Genomic DNA, 19,441 nt, shown 5'->3' with positions numbered 1-19,441 from the left:
CAGTTAACAACACTTTTCTTATTATTGACTAATCATTAACGTGCTTCTCCCCCCCCTTTTTTTAAGTACAAGAACTTTCTTGTTTGCAATCCCCTGGTTTTGCAAGGAAGAAGAAGAGGAAGACCGTAGATTTAAACCCTGCTCTTCTTTCTGAATCAGTCTCAGTGTGGCTTACAATCTCCTTTATCTTCTCCCCCCTCAACAGACACCCTGTGTGAGGGAGGTGGGGCTGAGAGCTCTTACAGCAGCTGCCCTTCAAGGACAACTCTGCAAGAGCTATAGCTGACCCAAGGCCATTCCCGCAGGTGCAAGTGGAAGAGTGGGGAATCAAACCCTGTTCTCCCAGATAAGAGTCCGCACGCTTAACCACAACGCCAAACTGGAACTTTTCCAAAATGGCAGATTAATGGGATTACTGCGGGAGTCGTTTTGTTTCATCACCTGGTTGCCAATGTGGGGGAAACCCAGCTTGAGGAACAAAGAGGGCCTGTCTGTATAGTTGAGGATGCCTCCCAGGTTAACATGAAAGAGGACAAGGACGTCAAAGAGAATGCTTTCTGGGAGTGTCCCGAGTCAAAACAAGGATGCACTTTATGACTAGATAACTGCTCAACCCATGCCAAAATGTAATGTCAGGTGGAATGTCAAAAAGGATTGGATTTCGCAACATTACGCACACTTTCCTGGAAGAAATTCCTCTTGAAAAGAATAGGAGTTGTGTGTGTTTGTGTGTGTGTGTGTAAGTGCTGTTAAGTCACTTCTCACTTATGGCAACCTTCCAAAATCAGGGTTTGGTTTTTTTAGCAGAAACGCACAGGAACGCGGTTCCGGCTGGCTTGGCGCTGGGGGTGTGGCCTAATATGCAGATGAGTCCCTGCCGGGCTTTTTCTACCCAAAAAGCCCTGTGCAAAACAATGATGGCATCCGGGGTTGTGGCCTAATATTCAAATGAGATCCTGCTGTGCTTTTTCTACAAAAAAAAATTAAAAGCCCTGTCCTTTTACATGCTGCATCTTTTAAATAATTGGAAAGAGTATTGCCCCCACTACAGCTAAGGGCATTAAAACCCAGGATATGTACAGGAGTACACAGCAGCTAGTTTGGGTTGCCAACTTCCAGGCGGGGCCTGGAGATCTCCCGGAATTATAACTGATCTCCGGACTAGAGAGAAAATGGTTGCTATGACATTATATCCCACTGAGGTCCCTCAACAATCGGGTTGCCAATCCCCAGGTCCCAGCAGGGGTTCTCCCGCTTTCCCAGGCTCCTTCCCGCCCCCAGTCAGCTGGCCGGCAGGGGGAAGCCCCACCCCCACAGCAACCATGTGACTTTCCCCCTCTGGAGGCTTCAGACTCCACTTGGAAAGGCTTCCTCTTGGGATGGTGTGTCTGTGTCTTTAAGGCTGAATGGGGGGTGGGGAGAGCAGGAAGAACAACGTGGCTGCTCCCAATGGCTGTGAGAACAGCCCAGACCCTCCATGACTGGGCCAAGGTCACACAGCAGGCCTAGGCTTGCCAATCCCCAGGTTCCAGCTGTAGGGAATTCTGCTGGGGTTCTCCTGTTTTCCCAGGCTCCTTCCCACCCCCAGTCAGCCGGCCGGCTGGGGGGAAGCCCCGCCCCCACAACCCCCATAAGGCTGAATGGGGGGTGGGGAGAGCAGGCTGCTCCCAATGGCTGTGAAAACAGCCCAGACCCTCCATGACTGGGCCAAGGTCACACAGCAGGCCTAGGCTTGCCAATCCCCAGGTTCCAGCTGTAGGGAATTCTGCTGGGGTTCTCCTGTTTTCCCAGGCTCCTTCCCACCCCCAGTCAGCCGGCCGGCTGGGGGGAAGCCCCGCCCCCACAACCCCCATGTGACTTTCCACCTCTGGAGGCTTCAGACTCCGCTTGGAAAGGCTTCCTCTTGGGATGGGGTGTCTGTGTTACTTTGAAGAAGTTGGCAGCAACTCATGAGTAGAGACACCAATCCCTCACTTCAGAGTTGCCAGAAAGGGGCGGGGGAGGGAAATGTCTGCTGGGCACTTCATTATTCCCTAGGTGGAGATCGATTCTCATAGGGTATAATGGGGAATTGATCTGGAGGTATCGGGGGCTCTGAGGGGGCTGTTTTTGGAGCTATATGCACCAAATTTTCAGAATAGCATCCAGTGCCTCTCTCCAAAATACCCCCCAAGTTTCAAAACGATTGGACCAGGGGGTACAATTCTATGAGCCCCAAAAGAAGGTGCCTCTATTCTTCATTATTTCCTATGGAAGGAAGGCATTTTAAAAGGTGTGCTATCCCTTTAAATGTGATGGCCGGAACTCCCTTGGAGTTCAATTATGCTTGTCACACCCTTGCTCCTGGCTCCGCCCCCACTGTCTCCTGGCTGCACCCCCAAAGTCCCCAGATATTTCTTGAATTGGACTGGGCAACCCTAAGAAGAAGACCATAGATTTATACCCCACCTTTCTCTCTGAATCAGAGTCTCAGAGCGGCTCACAATCTCCTTTATCTTTTCCCCCACAACAGACACCCTGTGAGGTAGGTGGGGCTGAGAGAGTTCTGACAGCAGCTGCCCTTTCAAGGACAGCTCTGCGAAAGCTATGGCTGACTCAAGGCCATTCCAGCAGCTGCCAGTGGAGGAGTGAGGGATCAAACCCGGTTCTCTCAGATAGGAGTCCGCACACTTAACCACTGCACCAAACTGGCTGTGCTACACACTTTTCTTTACAAGGGTATGAGAGGAAGCTTCGTGTCCTGGCGACACTGCAGATGTACGCTTAAGTGTCTCCGATAATCCCCGTTCCATGGGTACTGTGAAAGGTTGGGGAGACTCCACCAAACAACTTTGGAAATTGTATTTTGACAAACAAAGTGGACCCAAGTCCAAGCTGGGTATTTAAAAGATTCCTGAGGAAAAAAAGATTACTGAGAGAAAAACACACATCTCTAGCCATTATGTTCTCTTTGAACGACGTAAAGATGTGTTGAACGTCTTTCTAATAGAAACGAAACAAGGTGCCTTTTATTCAAATACTAAGGGTCAGATCTTGAGAAGTTTAAGCAAAACTCTGTTCATGGATATTCAAGAACACACACAAATACATTTAAAAAAAATGTGAAAGAAGCAAAACTTGTCAAACTAGATGGACTAGAAAGACAACAGACTCCAAATTGATCCAAAGACTTGGAACATATTCAAACGACAGGTAATCCTGGGCTCAGCTCACAAACCAGAAATAAGCACAGTCTTGAATTTTTAGTGAGGTGTAAAGGGTAAAAAAGGTAAAGGTAGTCCCTTGTGCAAGCACCAGTCGTTTCCGACTCTGGGGTGACTGTAGCCATGAAATTAAGACTTTTGCTCCTTGGGAGGACAGCTATGGTGAACCTGGGCGGTATAATAAAAAGTAGAGACATCACCCTGCCAACAAAAGTCCATATAGTCAAAGCGATGGTATTCCCAGTAGCAATGTATGGCTGTGAGAGCTGGACCATAAGGAAGGCCGAGCGCAGAAGAACAGATGCTTTTGAGCTGTGATGCTGGAGAAGACTCTTGAGAGTCCCTTGGACTGCAAGATCCAATCAGTCAGTCTTAAGGGAAATCAGCCCAGACTGTTCCCTGGAAGGTCAGATGCTGAAGCTGAAGCTGAAATCCTTTGGCCACCCAATGAGAAGAGAGCCCTCACTGGAGAAGACCCTGATGCTGGGAAAGACAGAAGGCAAAAGAAGAAGGGCGGCAAAGGAGGAGATGGCTGGACAGCGTGACTGATGTAACAAACGCGAATTTGAGCAGACTTCGGAGGATGGTGGAAGACAGGAGGGCCTGGCGTGACTCAGTCCAGGGGGCTGCAAAGAGTTGAAAATGACTGTGTGACCAAACAACAACAACAAAAGGGTTACTTTGCCCTTATGTGGATAGAACAAGCGAGTCCTCAGAAACTAAGCATGGTTAGCTCTGGTTAGTACTTGACTTGGAAACCATCAGGGGTGTTCTATGCAGAGGAAGGCAGTGGCAAACCACACCTGGATTTCTCTCACTTGGCAAATCCTTAGGGGTTCACTATAAATTGGGCTGTGACTTGAAGGCACTTTCTGAAGGATTACTAGGTTAGCAGAGCACTCAAGGCCCATAATCCCTCTAAACCGCAGAGTCCTGTGAGCAAAAATTCTCCTTCGTGAGCTTCCGACATTAAAAAGTTGTGAGCTACTGCACAAGTTAGCTTGCTTTGGGGGCATTTTTCTTGAGCTAAGACAAAAATGTGTGAGCCGGAGGCTAAAAACTCCACCTGCGAGCTAGTTCACACTAACTCAGCGTAGAGGGAACACTGCTCAAGCCACGTAATGCAGCAGAGTCCATTTGCCAAGGAACAAAAGTCACAGATGGAGCCTCTTTGCAAAAGCTAATATAGTCCTTTATTGCAAGGGACTCCCATTCTGGACAGGACAGAGAGAGGGTCCTAATCTAGTCTGACTAGCTAGGTTGGATGGAGATGCAGGAGGCCTGTCCTGCCCTCAGAGTACCGAGATGAAGGAGGGGGAGGAGGAGGAGGATGAAGAGGAGAAGGAGGAGGAGGAAGAGGAGAAGGAGAAGGAGGAGAAGAAGGAGGAGGAGGAGGAAGAGGAGAAGAGGGAGAAGAAGGAGGAGAAAGAGGAGAAGAAGGAGAAGAGGAGGAGGAGGAGGAAGAGGAGAAGATATTGGATTTATACCCTATTCTCCACTTTGAATCTCAGAGAGGCTTACAATCTCCTTTACCTTCCTCCCCCACAACAGACACCCTGTGAGGTGGGGGAAGGGGTGCTGAGAGAGCTCTCACCGAAGCTGCCCTTTCAAGGACAACTTGAGAGCTATGACTGACCCAAGGCCATTCCAGCAGTTGCAAGTGGAAGAAGAAGATGATGATATTGGATTTATATCCCGCCCTCCACTCCGAAGAGTCTCAGAGCGGCTCACAATCTCCTTTACCTTCCTCCCCCACAACAGACACCCTGTGAGGTGGGTGGGGCTGGAGAGGGCTCTCACAGCAGCTGCCCTTTCAAGGGCAACCTCTGCCAGAGCTATGGCTGACCCAAGGCCATGCTAGCAGGTGCAAGTGGAGGAGTGGGGAATCAAACCCGGTTCTCCCAGATAAGAGTCCACACACTTAACCACTGCACCAAACTGGCTCTCCAGTGGGGAATCAAACTCAGTTCTCCCAGATAAGAGTCTGCACACTTAACCACTACACCAAACTGACTCTACTGGCTCTGGAGAAGACTAGCATGGTGCGCAGAGAAGGAAGTTTCCTTGCACTTCAAAGGGATAACATTATAGCAGTAGAAGGGACGGATGATCTTTGTCTCTCTCTCTGACTCTCTTATAGAATGATGGAGTTGGAGGGGGCCTCCAGGGTCATCTAACTCCCCGCACAGTGCAGAAAATTCATAAATACCTCCCCCCCACACACACCCTGTGACACTTCTCTGAGGCTAAGAGACAGCGCAAAGTCTTTTGCACCCAACACTTTCCACCACTACCTCTACCACCAAAGGGTTACTTTAGTACCAACTCTGGGGATAAATAGCTTACAAATTCCTCAGAGTTCCAGTCAGAACATTTTTAGTACAAAATATATCATTACATAGTATTTAGAGATTACTGTGTGTACTCACGCTGAGATTCCCATTGGCCTATAGGGGTTCTTTCTTCATACAAAGTTATACATTGATCAAGCACAATCTAGTTTAAAACATGACTTTTGGCTTTTGTTAAGTATTGAAGGGGATTAGTGGTGTACAAATTCCAACTGGGATATTCTAAGACTGCCTTACTAAATCTCTTTGCCCATTGCCTTTGGCTAGGAGATGGGCATTCTTGTTTGAGGGAAATATCGAGAGCCATTTCGGATGACTATTTATAAAGCAGCTTTGCGGGGCTAAAAGAAAATCTTAATTTATTAAGATTAAAAACAGAGAGAAGGAAATATAAAAAAGACAGAAGGGAATTTAAGTAACAATGGTGCCAAGTGAAATTCCGTATAAAATAAGAAAAAACAGAATTTACTTCACTCGAGTTCACGGTTGAAAAGATGAAAATTAGAGAGGAGAAACGTTTTTAAAATGATTAGGGTTTGTAGAGTCTTTCGGGCTCAAGTGCCGTGTTCTACTGGAGAAAGTTTTCCTTCCAGATGTTTCGTTCTCAGCTGCGGAGAACATCCTCAGTGGCGTTGCGGCCGGAGCAGGCACTCAGACCTTCTTGGTTTTTAAAATGGAAGACAGAAAGTGAGTCATAATGAAAAAACGATATTGGATTTACCGCCCGCCCTCCACTCCAAATCTCAGAGTGGCTCACAATCTCCTTTATCTTCCTCCCCCACAACAGATACCCTAGTGTCCTGGCCCCACTGATGGACCTCCTGATGGCACCTGGGTTTTTTGGCCACTGTGTGACACAGAGGGTTGGACTGTATGGGCCATTGGCCTGATCCAACATGGCTTCTCTTAAGAAGGAGATTGATGATGATAATAATATTGATATTGGATTTATATCCTGCCCTATACTCTGAATCTGAGAGCAGTCACAATCTCCTCTACCTCCCCCCCCGCAACAGACACCCTGTGAGGTGGGTGGGGCTGAGAGGGCTCTCACAGCAGCTGCCCTTTCAAGGACAACCTCTGCCAGAGCTGTGGCTGACCCAAGGCCATTCCAGCATGTGCAAGTGGAGGAGTGGGGAATCAAACCCGGTTCTCTCAGATAAGAGTCTGCACACTTAACCACTACACCAAACTGGCTCTCTCTTCTGGAGTTGAGTGCCATTTTCAAATCTTACTGGAGACTTTTTGTCCCATTTGTCCATTGGGAATTCTATGTGCAATCTTTGGACGCACTGAAAAAGAATCTTGTGGGTGCTACAGCTTTTTGCAACTTCTTGATGCATCTGATGAGTCATATATCTTAAGATGTATTAAATTGAGACTGTTGGAGTTGGAGGAAACAAAACTACGGCCCACAGACCCTTATATTTGCTCCCCAGCTTCCTTAGGTCTTTATGCTTTCTGCGGCAATATGCCCTGTTATCTATCAGACTTAACCATTCCAAGTCATTGCAGGGCATTTTTGTTGGCTAGACTAAATCCGTTTCCCTCCAAAGTTTTACAAGGGAGATATCATCGAGTCCCTTTAGGTGACAGACTGTTCCTGTGGAGCGAATATTCCCGACTCAATTCAGCACATATTGCTCGATTGTTCCTTTTATCATAACCTCCGTAAAGATTTATTTTGCAGGCTTTCTTTTTCACTGAAGGGGGAGCTTAGCGAGGCGGTGGCAAAATTTTTGGCTGACATCCTTAAATTTAAATCTGACCACGTATGAATGCATCTGCAAGCTCGGTTTCATTTTGATTTTATCTCCAATGCTTAAATTTTTATATTGTGTATTTTTATTTGCAACTGTTATGCCATTAAAGGTGTGGTATGGCATTGGCATCGGAAACACTTTGATGTTTTTTTTTTCTGAGCTTTTGCTTTTGGTTGAGACCTATGGTTGGAGCGCCCTATGCTAAAAGAGGATTTGAAGCAGGAATAATCAAGCCAACCTCCTGTTCACCGGGATTCCTTGGATGGAATTGTGACGCTTTCGGGGAACCGTTATTGCTGTTTAGTCTTCCATTGAACATACTTGTATGATTTTTTCCCAATACATTCTTAGTTATTCGGTCATTATAACTTCGGTCGTGCCGTCTTTCTCCTACAAATGACCTCTCTCCCTTTACCACCCTCTGGAGATGGGCAACCCTAGCAGGTCCCACCCTTCAAAAACTGCATTTTGGCTGGCATCCCTTCAAAAACTGCATTTTGGGGTGGGGGGAGGGAAGGGCTTCCAATCCAACCCTTCCATGGTGCGGCGAAGTGACTGAAGGGAATGAGGCAGGCGTGTGCTGGAAAAACAAGGGCAGGTAATGAGGGCCATCCTGCAATTATCTCCAACGCCAGGGACCCCACCCGCTGCAATTTCTGTCAGCGCTGCAGTGTCATGGGCAAGGTGCTGCTCCCTTTATTGCAATTGCGACTGTGGCAGGCAGCCAGGAAGAGAAACTGCACTAGAGCCCAGGATTTTTTGAGCCGGGGAGGAGCCGGGGGAATAACAACAATAATAATATAGTGGGTTCCACGCATAAAAGAGGCGAGCTGGTAGTGATAACCCGCTCTTTATTAGATACAGATGGGTAGGCGGCTGCTCTACAAAGACTGGGGAACTGGGCCAAACGGGGGCAACTATATACAAGCACGTTCCCGCACAAGCACGTGATTGGATCGTTCAAACCAGCAGGGGGCCCATGATTGGTGCAGGGCAGCAGGGATTGGGATCCTGCTGCCCATTGTTCCCGAGTCCCCAAGCGCCGTTCGTATGGCTCCAATGAGCCAGGCAGGAACACCCAATTCAGTCCTCACTTGAGTCAACATACACAACAACAACAGGCTGTTTTGAGCAGGAATGCACAGGAACACAGTTCCAGCTGCCTTGGTGTCAGGGGGTGTGGCCTAATAGGCAAATGAGTCCCTGCTGGGCCTTTTCTACCCCCAAAAGCCCTGCACAAAACAATGGCAATGCCAGGGGGTGTGGCCTAATATGCAAATGAGTTCCTGCTGGGCTTCTTCTACCAGAAAAGCCCCGCACAAAACAATGTCAGGGGGTGTGGCCTAATAGGCAATTGAGTTCCTGCTTTTTCTACCAAAATTAGCCCTGTTTGTCACCATCCGGCGGGAGACTGCACAAGGACTTGGACTAGCTGTAGGCCCGTAGCCAGGATTTTAAAAGTTGGGGAGTGTGTAAAAACATCACGGGAGACTTAGGTCCTCCCACCCCCACTGCTGCCACCACTTCAGGGGCTGTAGGGGTGAAAACTGAGAAGCCGGGGCTGCCCCTCCCCCCCATGATTTAAATTGCGTTAAAGGAATATCTGGGAGCAGCTGCTGCCCTCCCATGCCATTTAAAGGGCCCGCTGATCACGGAAGGAACAGCGGCTGTTCCTGGGTCCCCCCACCTTGTGGAATTTAAATTGGGGGAAAGGGAAGGGGAGGTCCCCAGCTTCACAGCTTTCATCCCCATGGCGATGGCAGGGGGTGGGGGGAGGGAGGGGAGGTTGGGGGCACCTGATTTGGGGCACCCAACAGGAAGTCAGGGGCAGGGCCCCCTAGGCCCCGTTGTCGCTACAGCCTTGACTAGCTGGCTGCTCGTCCTTCATGGAAACAGAGCACTGGGAAGGTGAATGTAGTATGCTTGCAGACCACTAATACAATTTTGAGCATGCAAAACCATTTGTTTGTGTGTCCCGTTCTGGGGCTACTGGGGGCTCTGCATCAAAGCAGGCAGAGGTTACAGATCTTGGGTGCTCTCGGGAACCAGCCCCCAAATTGTTCTTAGCACAGTCTTTGGACTGGAAGAGCAACGTTTTCTTTCCGAGGTCATCCTGAACTTTGGAAGCACTTCAAAAGGAGCTGGAGATGATCCCTTAGCCCGAGCTCCAAGCTGCGGAGGAGGGTGGGGGAAGCAGCTGTGTCGCACTTGGCTTGGAAAGCATTTTCCAAAGAACGTCACTCATAGAACGTCTCCTGCTCTCCTCCTGAGCTCGCTGCCATCTTCTTGCTCAGTCTACTTCTATGGCTGCCAATGATCTTTTTTCTGCCCCCTCTCATTATGAGCTGGTGCAGGGTGAATGGGCCACTCTGCAGTCTACCAGTTCCCTCCTACACCATAATCACCTTTGACTGAACCTCAGAAGAGCCCAGCTGGATCAGACCAGTGGTCCTTCTAGTGCAGCATCCTGTCTCACACAGGTGCCAACCAGTTCCTCTGGAGGGCCAACAACAGAGCACAGAGGCTGAGGCTTTCCTTAGAATGTAAGAAGAGCCCTGCTGGATCAGACCAGTGGTCCATCTAGACCAGCATCCTGTCTCACACAGTGGCGAACCAGTTCCTCTGAAGGGCCAACAACAGAGCACAGAGGCTGAGGCTTTCCTTAGAATGTAAGAAGAGCCCTGCTGGATCAGACCAGTGGTCCATCTAGACCAGCATCCTGTCTCTCACAGTGGCGAACCAGTTCCTCTGGAGGGCCAACAACAGAGCACAGAGGCTGAGGCCTTCCTAAGAACATCAGAAGAGCTTTGCTGGATCATACCAGTGGTCCATTTAGTCCAGCATCCTGTCTCACACAGTGGCCAACCATGTTAAACATATGGTTCAACCATGTTGAACATATGAAGCTGCCTTATACTGAATCAGACCTTCGGTCCTCAAAGTCAGTATTGTCTACTCAGACAGGCAGCGGCTCTCCAGGGTCTCAAGCTGAGGTTTTTCATGCCTACTTGTCTGGACCCTTTTTAGTAGATGCCGGGAATTGAACCTGGGACCTTCTGCTTCCCAAACAGATGCTCTACCACTGAGCCACCGTCCCTCCCCTGTGAAAGTTTCGCTGACCATGGTGAAGTTTCCCTGTGAAAGTTTCACTGACCATGATGGAGTATACAATCTCTTTTCTTTAATTAGTGTTCCCTTATGCTTGCTGTGTGTCACGTTCTCAGGGTGCAGGCAGGCAGGAGTCCAAAGCCAGTCCAAGGTCAAAGTCCAGGAAGTCAAGCAGGAGCCAAGTCACCAATGCAGAATCACAAACCAGAATCAGAAGTCAATGTGCAAAAGCCAAATGGTCGGGGTGCCAAGGAAATCAAGCAGGTCAGGATCAGGAAGGAGTGTGGATGCAAGCCAGAGAATAGACTTGTTGCTTCCACAAGGTTACCAGGTCCTGGGTGGGAGCTATATGGGAGTCTCAATCAGCCTGCTCCCTGGGTGGCAGTGACTCTGCTTGAATTCAGGGCTGAGAGATCTGAAGCATCTGTGTGCCTCATGTCTTTGCTCTGAAAGTTCTTTCCGGAGCCTGCTTCGAACTCTTGAGATGGGAGGAGGAGATTGATCATCAACAGCTGACACTGGTGCCTGGAGAGTGATTGATGGGCCAGCTGCTGTTTGTTCAGCTGAGGAACTGGCTGGCAACTCTTCCAGGTCTGTTAACCCTTCCAGCTCCTCGTCAGGGCTCATGGCCCTGTGAACCAGTTGTATACCGACATAGTTTAACTAATATAGCTAACTTACACGGGAACTAAAGAAATGCCTGGAGGAAGTTTTAAAAAACTTTTCTTCTTCTTTTAACAGTTTCCACGTCTGATTACAATTTTTGCCGTTCCCCTCGACTTCAAAAGAGGCTTGCCATAGGGCGAGGGGGGGAGAGGTAATAGGGCAGTGTTGCTGTTTGAAGCAATTAGTTGGGTGTGACATGTTCGTGTACGTCTGTCAAATTGCTTTGTTCCCAAGCCACCTCTTGCCTTGCGACTCACCTGACCTCTGCTGTTGGAATACAACAATGCAGATGAGCTTGGAGGCCCACCTTTCAAATTCTGCCTCAAGCGTTTCTAGACATCTAAAGAATGCAGATTTATGGGTTAAGTGCATTAAATCCCATTGCCTTTCATCACAGGTACCGATCCCTCATGCTAAAGTTTTAAACTGATTTAGAAGACAACGAAATCTGCTCCCAAAGCAACTTAAAAGGTTCATGCTTTGTGATGAGTTGGACCTCGTTCAGAATCTAAATTCAGAAGGACCTGATTATGACAATTACAATTCAAGAAGAGAGCCAGTTTGGTGTAGTGGTTAAGTGTGCGGACTCTTATCTGGGAGAACTGGGTTTGAATCCCCAGTTCAATTTCATATTAGGCCACACCTCAATTTCATATTAGGCCACACCCCTGATTGTTTCATATGGGGCTTTTTGTGGGAAAAGCCCAGCAAGGAATCATTTGCACATTAGGCCACACCCCTTCACACCAAACCAGTCGGAGCTGCGTTCCTGCTTAAAAATAGCCCTGGATTTCCAACTCCTCCACTTGCAGCTGCTGGAATGACCCTGGGTCAACCATAGCTATTGCAGGAGTTGTCCTGGAAAGGGCAGCTGCTGTGAGAGCCCTCTCAGCCCCACCCACCTCACAGGGTGTCTGTTGCGGGGGCAGAAGACATAGGAGATGGTAAGCCGCTCTGAGTCTCTGTTTCAGAGAGAAGGGCAGGGTATAAATCTGCAGTCGTTGTCTTGTCTTGAAATCAAGCCTCATCTCCCTCACAAGACGACCTCTGCGCAGGTATACTGAAGTATCACCAAAATAACGGCCTTAGATTACTCTCTGCAGGAATACGCGGTTAACTGGCAACAGAACGTTGCCACCGCATCCTGGAAAGCACCGTTTTATTAGCAAAAACTAAATCTGATTCAATTCTTGGTCACAAATATAAAGAGTCCAAAGTGCCTAGAAACACGGTCCGCCTAGAGGGCCGATACCCAGCTGTAGTCCAGTTTCCTCAATTTACGCAGCTCTTTTTCTTGGGCTTTTGTCAACTTGGGTGCGACGTCACCCAAACTCTCCGTGGCCTCCGGCACCTGGCCGTGAGCGTCGCTGACCACCCCTCCTTCCTCTTCGGATTCATCCTCTTTGCTGTCGCTTTCCATTTCTGCTTCATCAGGAAGTTCTTCAGCACGGCTAAGGAAAAAAGAAATCAAACACCAATAAATAAAAACGGGTGAGACGCAGCGACAGCCATGGTATGATTACTTATTGTGAGGGCTTTTTTTGTAGCAGGAACTCCTTTGCATATTAGGCCACACCCCCTGATGTAGCCGATCCTCCAAGAGCTTAAAGGGCTCTTGTAACGTCAGCTAAATCCATTGTTGCTCAAAATTGGAAATCTTCCCAAAATCTGAGTATATAAGTACTTGAAGGGCTGTCATTTAGAGGATGGTGTGGAATTGTTTTCTGTGGCCCCAGAAGGTAGGACCAGAACCAGTGGGTTGAAATTAAATTAAAAGAGTTTCCGGCTCAACATCAGGAAGAACTTCCTGACCGTTAGAAGGATGCCTCAGTGGAACAGGCTTCCTCCTCGGGAGGTGGTGGGCTCTCCTTCCTTGGAGGTTTTAAAACAGAGGCTAGATGGCCATTTGAGCAGCAGTGAAGTTCCTGTGAATTTAGGGGGAGGTGTTTGTGAGTTTCCTGCATTGCACAGAGGGTTGGACTAGATGACCCTAGAGGTCCCTTCCAACTCTATGATTCTATATTGTTGGCTCCTAAAACTATGGGGTTACATAACAATGGACAAAATCACTGCTGATTTAGATGGTAACGACCCAGTAACAGCTGCCCAGAAATTCTTTGCTAAATGGGATCTTGTACTTGAAAAAATTTGAAGATGACCCCGTGTATTCAATCAACAAGCGTTCTGTATACAGGAACATCTTACTCTCCTGAAGTATAGTTTCTGTTTGACTTGATTCTCCTCCCCACAGTATTAATTATTTGAACAAAGCAGGAGTCAAGTTTCACCTTTAAGACCAACCCATTTTTATTTAGAACGTAAGCTTTCCTGTGTTCTTAAGCACACTTCATCAGACGATGAAAAAAAAAAAGCTTACATTCTGAATAAAAATGGGTTGGTCTTAAAGGTGCCACTTGACTCCTGCATTGTTCAACTGCTTCAGACCAACACGGCTGCCCGCTTGGATCTATCAGTATTACAGTATTTTTTGCACCATAAGACTCACTTTTTCCCCCCAAAAAAGTGGAGGGAAAAGTGTGTGCGTCTTAAGGAGCGAATACTGCAAAAAATTCACACAAATGCCTCTAAATTCACACAAACAGCTCTAAAAACTAGGTGCGTCTTATGCTCAGGTGCGTCTTATGGAGCGAAAAATACGGTAATTATTGTCAGTTTCGACTAAGATGTAAATTTTAATGTTTAGGTTATACTTCATTGTATATATTGGTTTACTGCTTTCTGTAGTGCCCTTTTCTTTCTTTTCATAATACAAAACGTTTGTGAAAAATAAAGGATTCTTCTTACGGGCCTACTGTCAGCTCCAGGAGGATTGGCTGCATCAGGGGGGCATGGCCTAATATGCAAAGGAGTTCCTGCTACAAAAAAAAGCCCTGTGCTTATTTGTGCCTCTTGAGCGAACACAGATGTTCCTATCAGGCAGACCTCATTTTGGATAGGAGCTCTAGAACCTCTACGTTTTATTGTGCTCTTTCTTTCTCAACCCCCGCGCTCCCCCCCACCCTGAATACTTGCTTCTGGGCTTTATTGTACAACCCCCCCCCCCCCCTGTGAGATTTTTGCTAACCTCTTAAGATTTGACAAACTTTCTAATATTTTCCCCTGCAAAAAAAATGGGGAAATAACCAAAACATAAAAAGCAGGCAGATGGAAAACTTCGTCACGCCGTTGTGGCCACATAGGAGAAAATAATTTTAGAAGTAGGATGGCAGTAAGGTTTGATTATGACAATTATAATTCAAGAAGCATTTTAAGGTAGATGCTTAGTTGACAGAACGTAGTCCACCTTCCGAGGATGTCAGGGGTGTGTGGCATATGCAAATGAGCTGTGCTAATGAGCTCCAGCACCTCTTTTTGTGCAAAATGACCCTTCGCTGTCAGATACCCACGACTGAGCTTTAGCGCTTCAGACAACACTTGGGGAGAATTTCACGAACACCCCTTCTAAAAAGATATTTCTTATACGTACATTAGCAGGTCAAGGAAAAGGATAGCTCTCAAAATTTTCTCCTTGACATGTTAGCATCAGGTACGCAGGCCAGATTTCATGCTGGGGAACATTTAACAGGCCGGATGACACGGAGCGGGCGCAAACCGCATCGCTACGGTTTGGTTCGAGGTTGAACTGCAAACCGAACCATGAACCTGTACGAACTGGGAAGGTGGTTCATGAACTGACCCTGTGGCCTTCTGTGGCAAGCAGAAAGCAGCTGTTTGGTTTCAATGGCTCAGAGCTTGGTCCTCAGGAGTTATTTCTTTCATGGCTGTTCTTGTAAACTACCCGCCCCCCTCAGCAAAAACTTTCAGCAATAACCTTCTTCCTGTTTCTTTTCCCCTTGAGCTTCTCTCCCTTGCAACCACCATCACTCGTCCTCTCCCAACTAACCCTAACCCTAACCCAACCCTCACCCGCTTCCGATCTGAAAACTCCATTTATTGTAGATTTTGCCGTCAAGTCATAGCCAACTTATGGTGAACGAACGTGTAGGACTTTCAGGGAAAGGGACGTCTGGAGGTGGCTTGCCATAACCTCCCTCCCTGTGGTGACCCTGGAGAATTTCTTGGTGGTCTCCCACCCGGGGGTCATTTTGTGGAGAAATAGGTGGCAGAGCTCATCCCGGGATTGTGAGGCAGCTGCACCTACTATTCAAGGTGGGGAGGAGGAGGAGGCTGCAGTGGCTTGGAGTGCTTTTGCCCAGTTCTGGCCAGAGCATCAGCTGCGTCCTTTCCTGGGCCAGTCAGTTCTAGCCACAGTGATCCATGTGTTAGTCACATCCAGGGGTTACTTTGTAGAAAAATGGGTGGTTGAGCCCATCCAGGGATTGTTATGCAGCTGCACCTACTATTCAATGGACAAGGAGGTGGAACTCTCAGAAGGAGAAGGAGGAACTCTCAGAAGGAGGAGGAGCTCAGAAGGAGGAGGTGGAACTCTCAGAAGGAGGAGGAGGAACTCTCAGGAGGAGGAGGAACTCTCAGAAGGAGGAGGAACTCAGAAGGAGGAGGTGGAACTCTCAGAAAGGTTCAGGCGCTGTGCTCCTGTGAGCTCCCACCGAATCCGAGGCCTGCTCCCACCCAAATACTAACCAGGCCTGACCTTGCTTAGCTTCCGAGATCTGATGAGGTCAGGCTTGCCAGGGCTATCCAGGTCAGGGCGAAAGCTCCATGGTTAAGCACAAAAAGGGAAAGAACCCTGGAGGATGACAGCCCAAATCTGCCCTGCCAGTTCCCATCTCGACCTCCCAAAGTCTAGCTCGAAGAAAGACCACCAATCTGGCTGGAACCGGCCAAGAAAAGCTGTTTGCTGCCACTATCCAAGTGGGGGTGCCCACATTTTCTGAAGTAACGCACAGTTTCTGTTTCCAGTCTGCCAGGCCAGTGTTAAGAGCCCATGAAAACTATACATACATCGTAAGACAGAACGCTGGGCAAAACCTAGACCCGTGACCGCCACCTGATTCCTCTGCCAGCCTCCCATCCCAAACAAAACAGAAGAAGACCGCAGAAGACCGTAGCCCTTCTCTCTGAATCAGAGTCGCAGAGAAGCTTACAATCTCCTTTCCCTTCCTCCCCGACAACAAACACCCTGTGAGGTGGTGGGACTGAGAGGGCTCTCCCAGAAGCTGCCCTTTCAAGGACAGAGTCTCAGAGCGGCCTACAATCCCCTTTATCTTCTTCCCCCACAACAAACACCCTCTGAGATGGGTGGGGCTGAGAGGGCCTTCACAGCAGCTGCCCTTTCAAGGACAGAGTCTCAGAGCGGCCTATAATCCCCTTTATCTTCTTCCCTCACAACAAACACCCTGTGAGGCGGGTGTTGCTGAGAGGGCTCTCCCAGAAGCTGCCCTTTCAAGGACAGAGTCTCAGAGTGGCCTACAATCCCCTTTATCTTCTTCCCCCACAACAAACACCCTGTGAGGCGGGTGGGGCTGAGAGAGCTCTCCCAGAAGCTGCCCTTTCAAGGACAACTCCTGCGAGAGCTGTGGCTGACGCAAGGCCATTCCAGCAGCCGCAAGTGGAGGAGTGCGGAATCAAACCTGGTTCTTCCAGATAAGAGCCCGCGCACTTTAACCGCTACACCAAACTGACTCTCTACACCAAACAGCCCTCCATTTTAAAGCACCCAACCTTTCGAGAACCGCTCTGTTGGTTCCTTACCTGGCATTTGCTTTGGGGACCAGCAGTGAGTTAATAAAAATTGGACACAGGAAAGAAGCAGACGGCAGGACGTGGGCTGGAGTGCGAAGCAGCTAAAAGGAAGGGAGGGGAAGAAAAAAAAGAAAGAAGAGGTTCAGCAAAATGGAAATTTTATCAAGGGATCCCATTCAGCGTTTATCCTCCCCTCCCCTCCCCAGCACCCATCGTGTGTCTCTGGGCTGCGACGCCAAGAGAGCTTTTCAGCTGCTGAGGCTGGTTTCTCCAGCTGCCCTTTGCCGGAAAGGAAAAGGCGTGGCTGAAATAACTGGCGGCTGAGTGACTTCAGATTCCATTAAGGCAGCAGATGCTGTCTTGGGCTGGCACCAAACAAAGGGCTTGGCTGGGCTGCGTGGAACACAGAATGACGTTTTCAACTGGCTTCCAGGAGCTATTAGAAATACTGCTAACCAGGGGCGGAATTCTAGCAGGAACTCCTTTGCATATTAGGCCACACACCCCTGATGTAACCAATCCTCCAAGAGCTTACAAAAAAGAGCCTTGTAAGCTCTTGGAGGATTGGCTACATCAGGGGTGTGTGGCCTAATATGCCAAGGAGCTCCTGCTAGAATTCCACCCCTGCTACACAGATTGGCGGCCACTCTTCAAGGACTCAAGCTGAACCTTTCCCATCACCTCCTGCCTGGTCCTTTTACCTGGAGATACTGGGAATTGAACCTGGGACCTTCTGTGGGCCAAGCAGAGGCTCTCCTGCTGAGCCATATCCTAGGGTTGCCAGCCTCCAGGTGGGACCTGGGGATCTCACAGCATTACAACTGATCTCCAGAAGACGTAGGTAGTCCTGGAGAGTGCAGCTGTTTCAAAAGATGGGCTCTATGCAGGGGTAGAATTCTAGCAGGAGCTCCTTTGCCTATTAGGCCACACACCCCTGATGCAGCCAATCCTCCAAGAGCTTACAAGGCTCTTTTTTGTAAGCTCTTGGAGGATTGGCTACATCAGGGGTGTGAGGCCTAATAGGCAAAGGAGCTCCTGCTAGAATTCCACCCCTGCTGCTAACCCTGAAGGGTCTGGGCACATGATATAGGAGGAATCTCTTTTCTGCCGTAGGAATTTATCCGTTCTTCCTCTGTGGCCCAGCTCTGGATTCAAGGGCCATGGAGGTATCTGGGACAGGGACCCTTCTGCAGTGGCTCCTGCATCCCTGGGAATCTCACTTTGGTCAGCCTATTTGCAGCTTAGGAAAAGGTGTTTTTTTTAAAAAAAAAAATCACAAGGCTTTTTAGAGGGATAAGAACATCAGGAGAGCCCAGCTAGATCAGACCAGTAGTCCATCTAGTCCAGCATCCTGCCTCACACAGCGGCCAACCAGTTTCTCTGGTGGGCCAACAGCAGGACAGAGAGGCTGAGGCCTTCCTAAGAACATCAGAAGAGTCCTGCTGGATCAGACCAGGGTTTCATCTAGTCCAGCATCCTGCCTCACACAGTGGCCAACCAGTTCCTCTGGAGGGCCAGCAACAGGGCAGAGAGGCTGAGGCCTTCATAAGAACATCAAAAGAGTTCTGCTGGATCAGACCAATGGTCCATCTAGTCCAGCATCCTGTCTTACACACTTGCTGACCAGTTCCTCTAGAGGGCCAAGAACAGGATACAGAAGCTGAGGCCTTCCCCTAATAAGAACATAAGCAGAAAGGCTAACTGGATCAGACCAGTGGTCCATCTTGACCAGCCTCCTGTCTCATAGAGTGGCCAGCCAGTTCCTTTGGAGGCCCAACAACAGGACACAAGGGCCAAGGTTGTCCACTGAAGTTGCCTCCTGGCTCTGAGATTCAGAGGATGAGTGCCTCTGAACTTGGAGGTTCTTCATTTACCATGGCTAGCAGCCATAGACAGACCGATCCTCAATGAAGCTATCTAGATGAATCTAACCAATTATGCTTTCTACAGATTGTTATTTTGTTGGGTCTGAATTATTTTGTTCTCTGCTTCGGGCCAGCAGGATAGAACTAGTTTACTCAGCAAGCAAAAAGCAGAAGGTTCGCTCTCTTACTTCTTTGACGGCTGGGGAGACTTGTGCCATGGTCGTTGGGGCTGGTGCCCTCCCGCCTTCAGCGGTCTCTTTCGTCTGTTGCTGGTGCTTCCCCAGGAGTAGGTAAAATGGAGTCACAGGGAGGCTCTCCTCCGTGGCCAGCTGAGAAGTGACGCGTAAACACCAGGAACAAACAATCAGCACTTTAAACAGAACCAGCACTTTAAACCTGAACAGAATCGGCACTTTAAACAAAACCGGCACTTTAAACAGAACCAGCACTTTAAACCTGAACAAAATCGGCATTTTAAACATAAACAGAATTGGCACTTTAAACGGAAGGTCTTCCAAATTTAAAGATTTCAGGTTTTCACGGCTGGTAACATCTTCAAAATTTGTTAAGAAGCAACACAAATATTGACCAATATTTTCAAGTATGAGCCAAAGTCTTTCACATCGCCTGCCATCTGATTTCCCCCTGGAGATGGCCGGGATTGGACCTGGGACCTTCTGCATGCCAAGCAGATGCTCTGCCGCTGACCCATCTCTGATTCCCTCCCTTCACTGCAAGTCCCTGGACTGCATGACACAGAGACTCCCCGTGACTCCTCAGCAACTTTTAATTATTTTTTTAGATTTCAACGTTTTAAAAAT

General features: G+C 48.5%; 1 protein-coding gene across 1 annotated transcript in view; it reads right to left on the bottom strand.

Moving 5' to 3' along the window:
* Window positions 1-12,168: 12,168 nt before the first annotated feature.
* Window positions 12,169-19,441, bottom strand: part of WDR75 (WD repeat domain 75) — a 43,544-nt gene continuing 36,271 nt past the window's right edge. Inside the window, exons 19-21 of the mRNA XM_060257244.1 lie at window positions 18,809-18,949; window positions 16,765-16,856; window positions 12,169-12,542 (exon numbers count right to left, since the gene is read on the bottom strand). Of these exons, the coding sequence (XP_060113227.1) occupies window positions 12,329-12,542; window positions 16,765-16,856; window positions 18,809-18,949 (447 nt within the window). The 3' untranslated portion in view covers window positions 12,169-12,328. The remainder of the gene's footprint in view (window positions 12,543-16,764; window positions 16,857-18,808; window positions 18,950-19,441) is intronic.

Source organism: Heteronotia binoei, chromosome 16, assembly GCF_032191835.1.
Source record: "Heteronotia binoei isolate CCM8104 ecotype False Entrance Well chromosome 16, APGP_CSIRO_Hbin_v1, whole genome shotgun sequence".
NCBI classification, from domain to species: Eukaryota; Metazoa; Chordata; class Lepidosauria; order Squamata; family Gekkonidae; genus Heteronotia; species Heteronotia binoei.
Note: the sequence above shows the minus strand (reverse complement) of the source record. Positions and strands in the feature narration are given on the sequence as shown.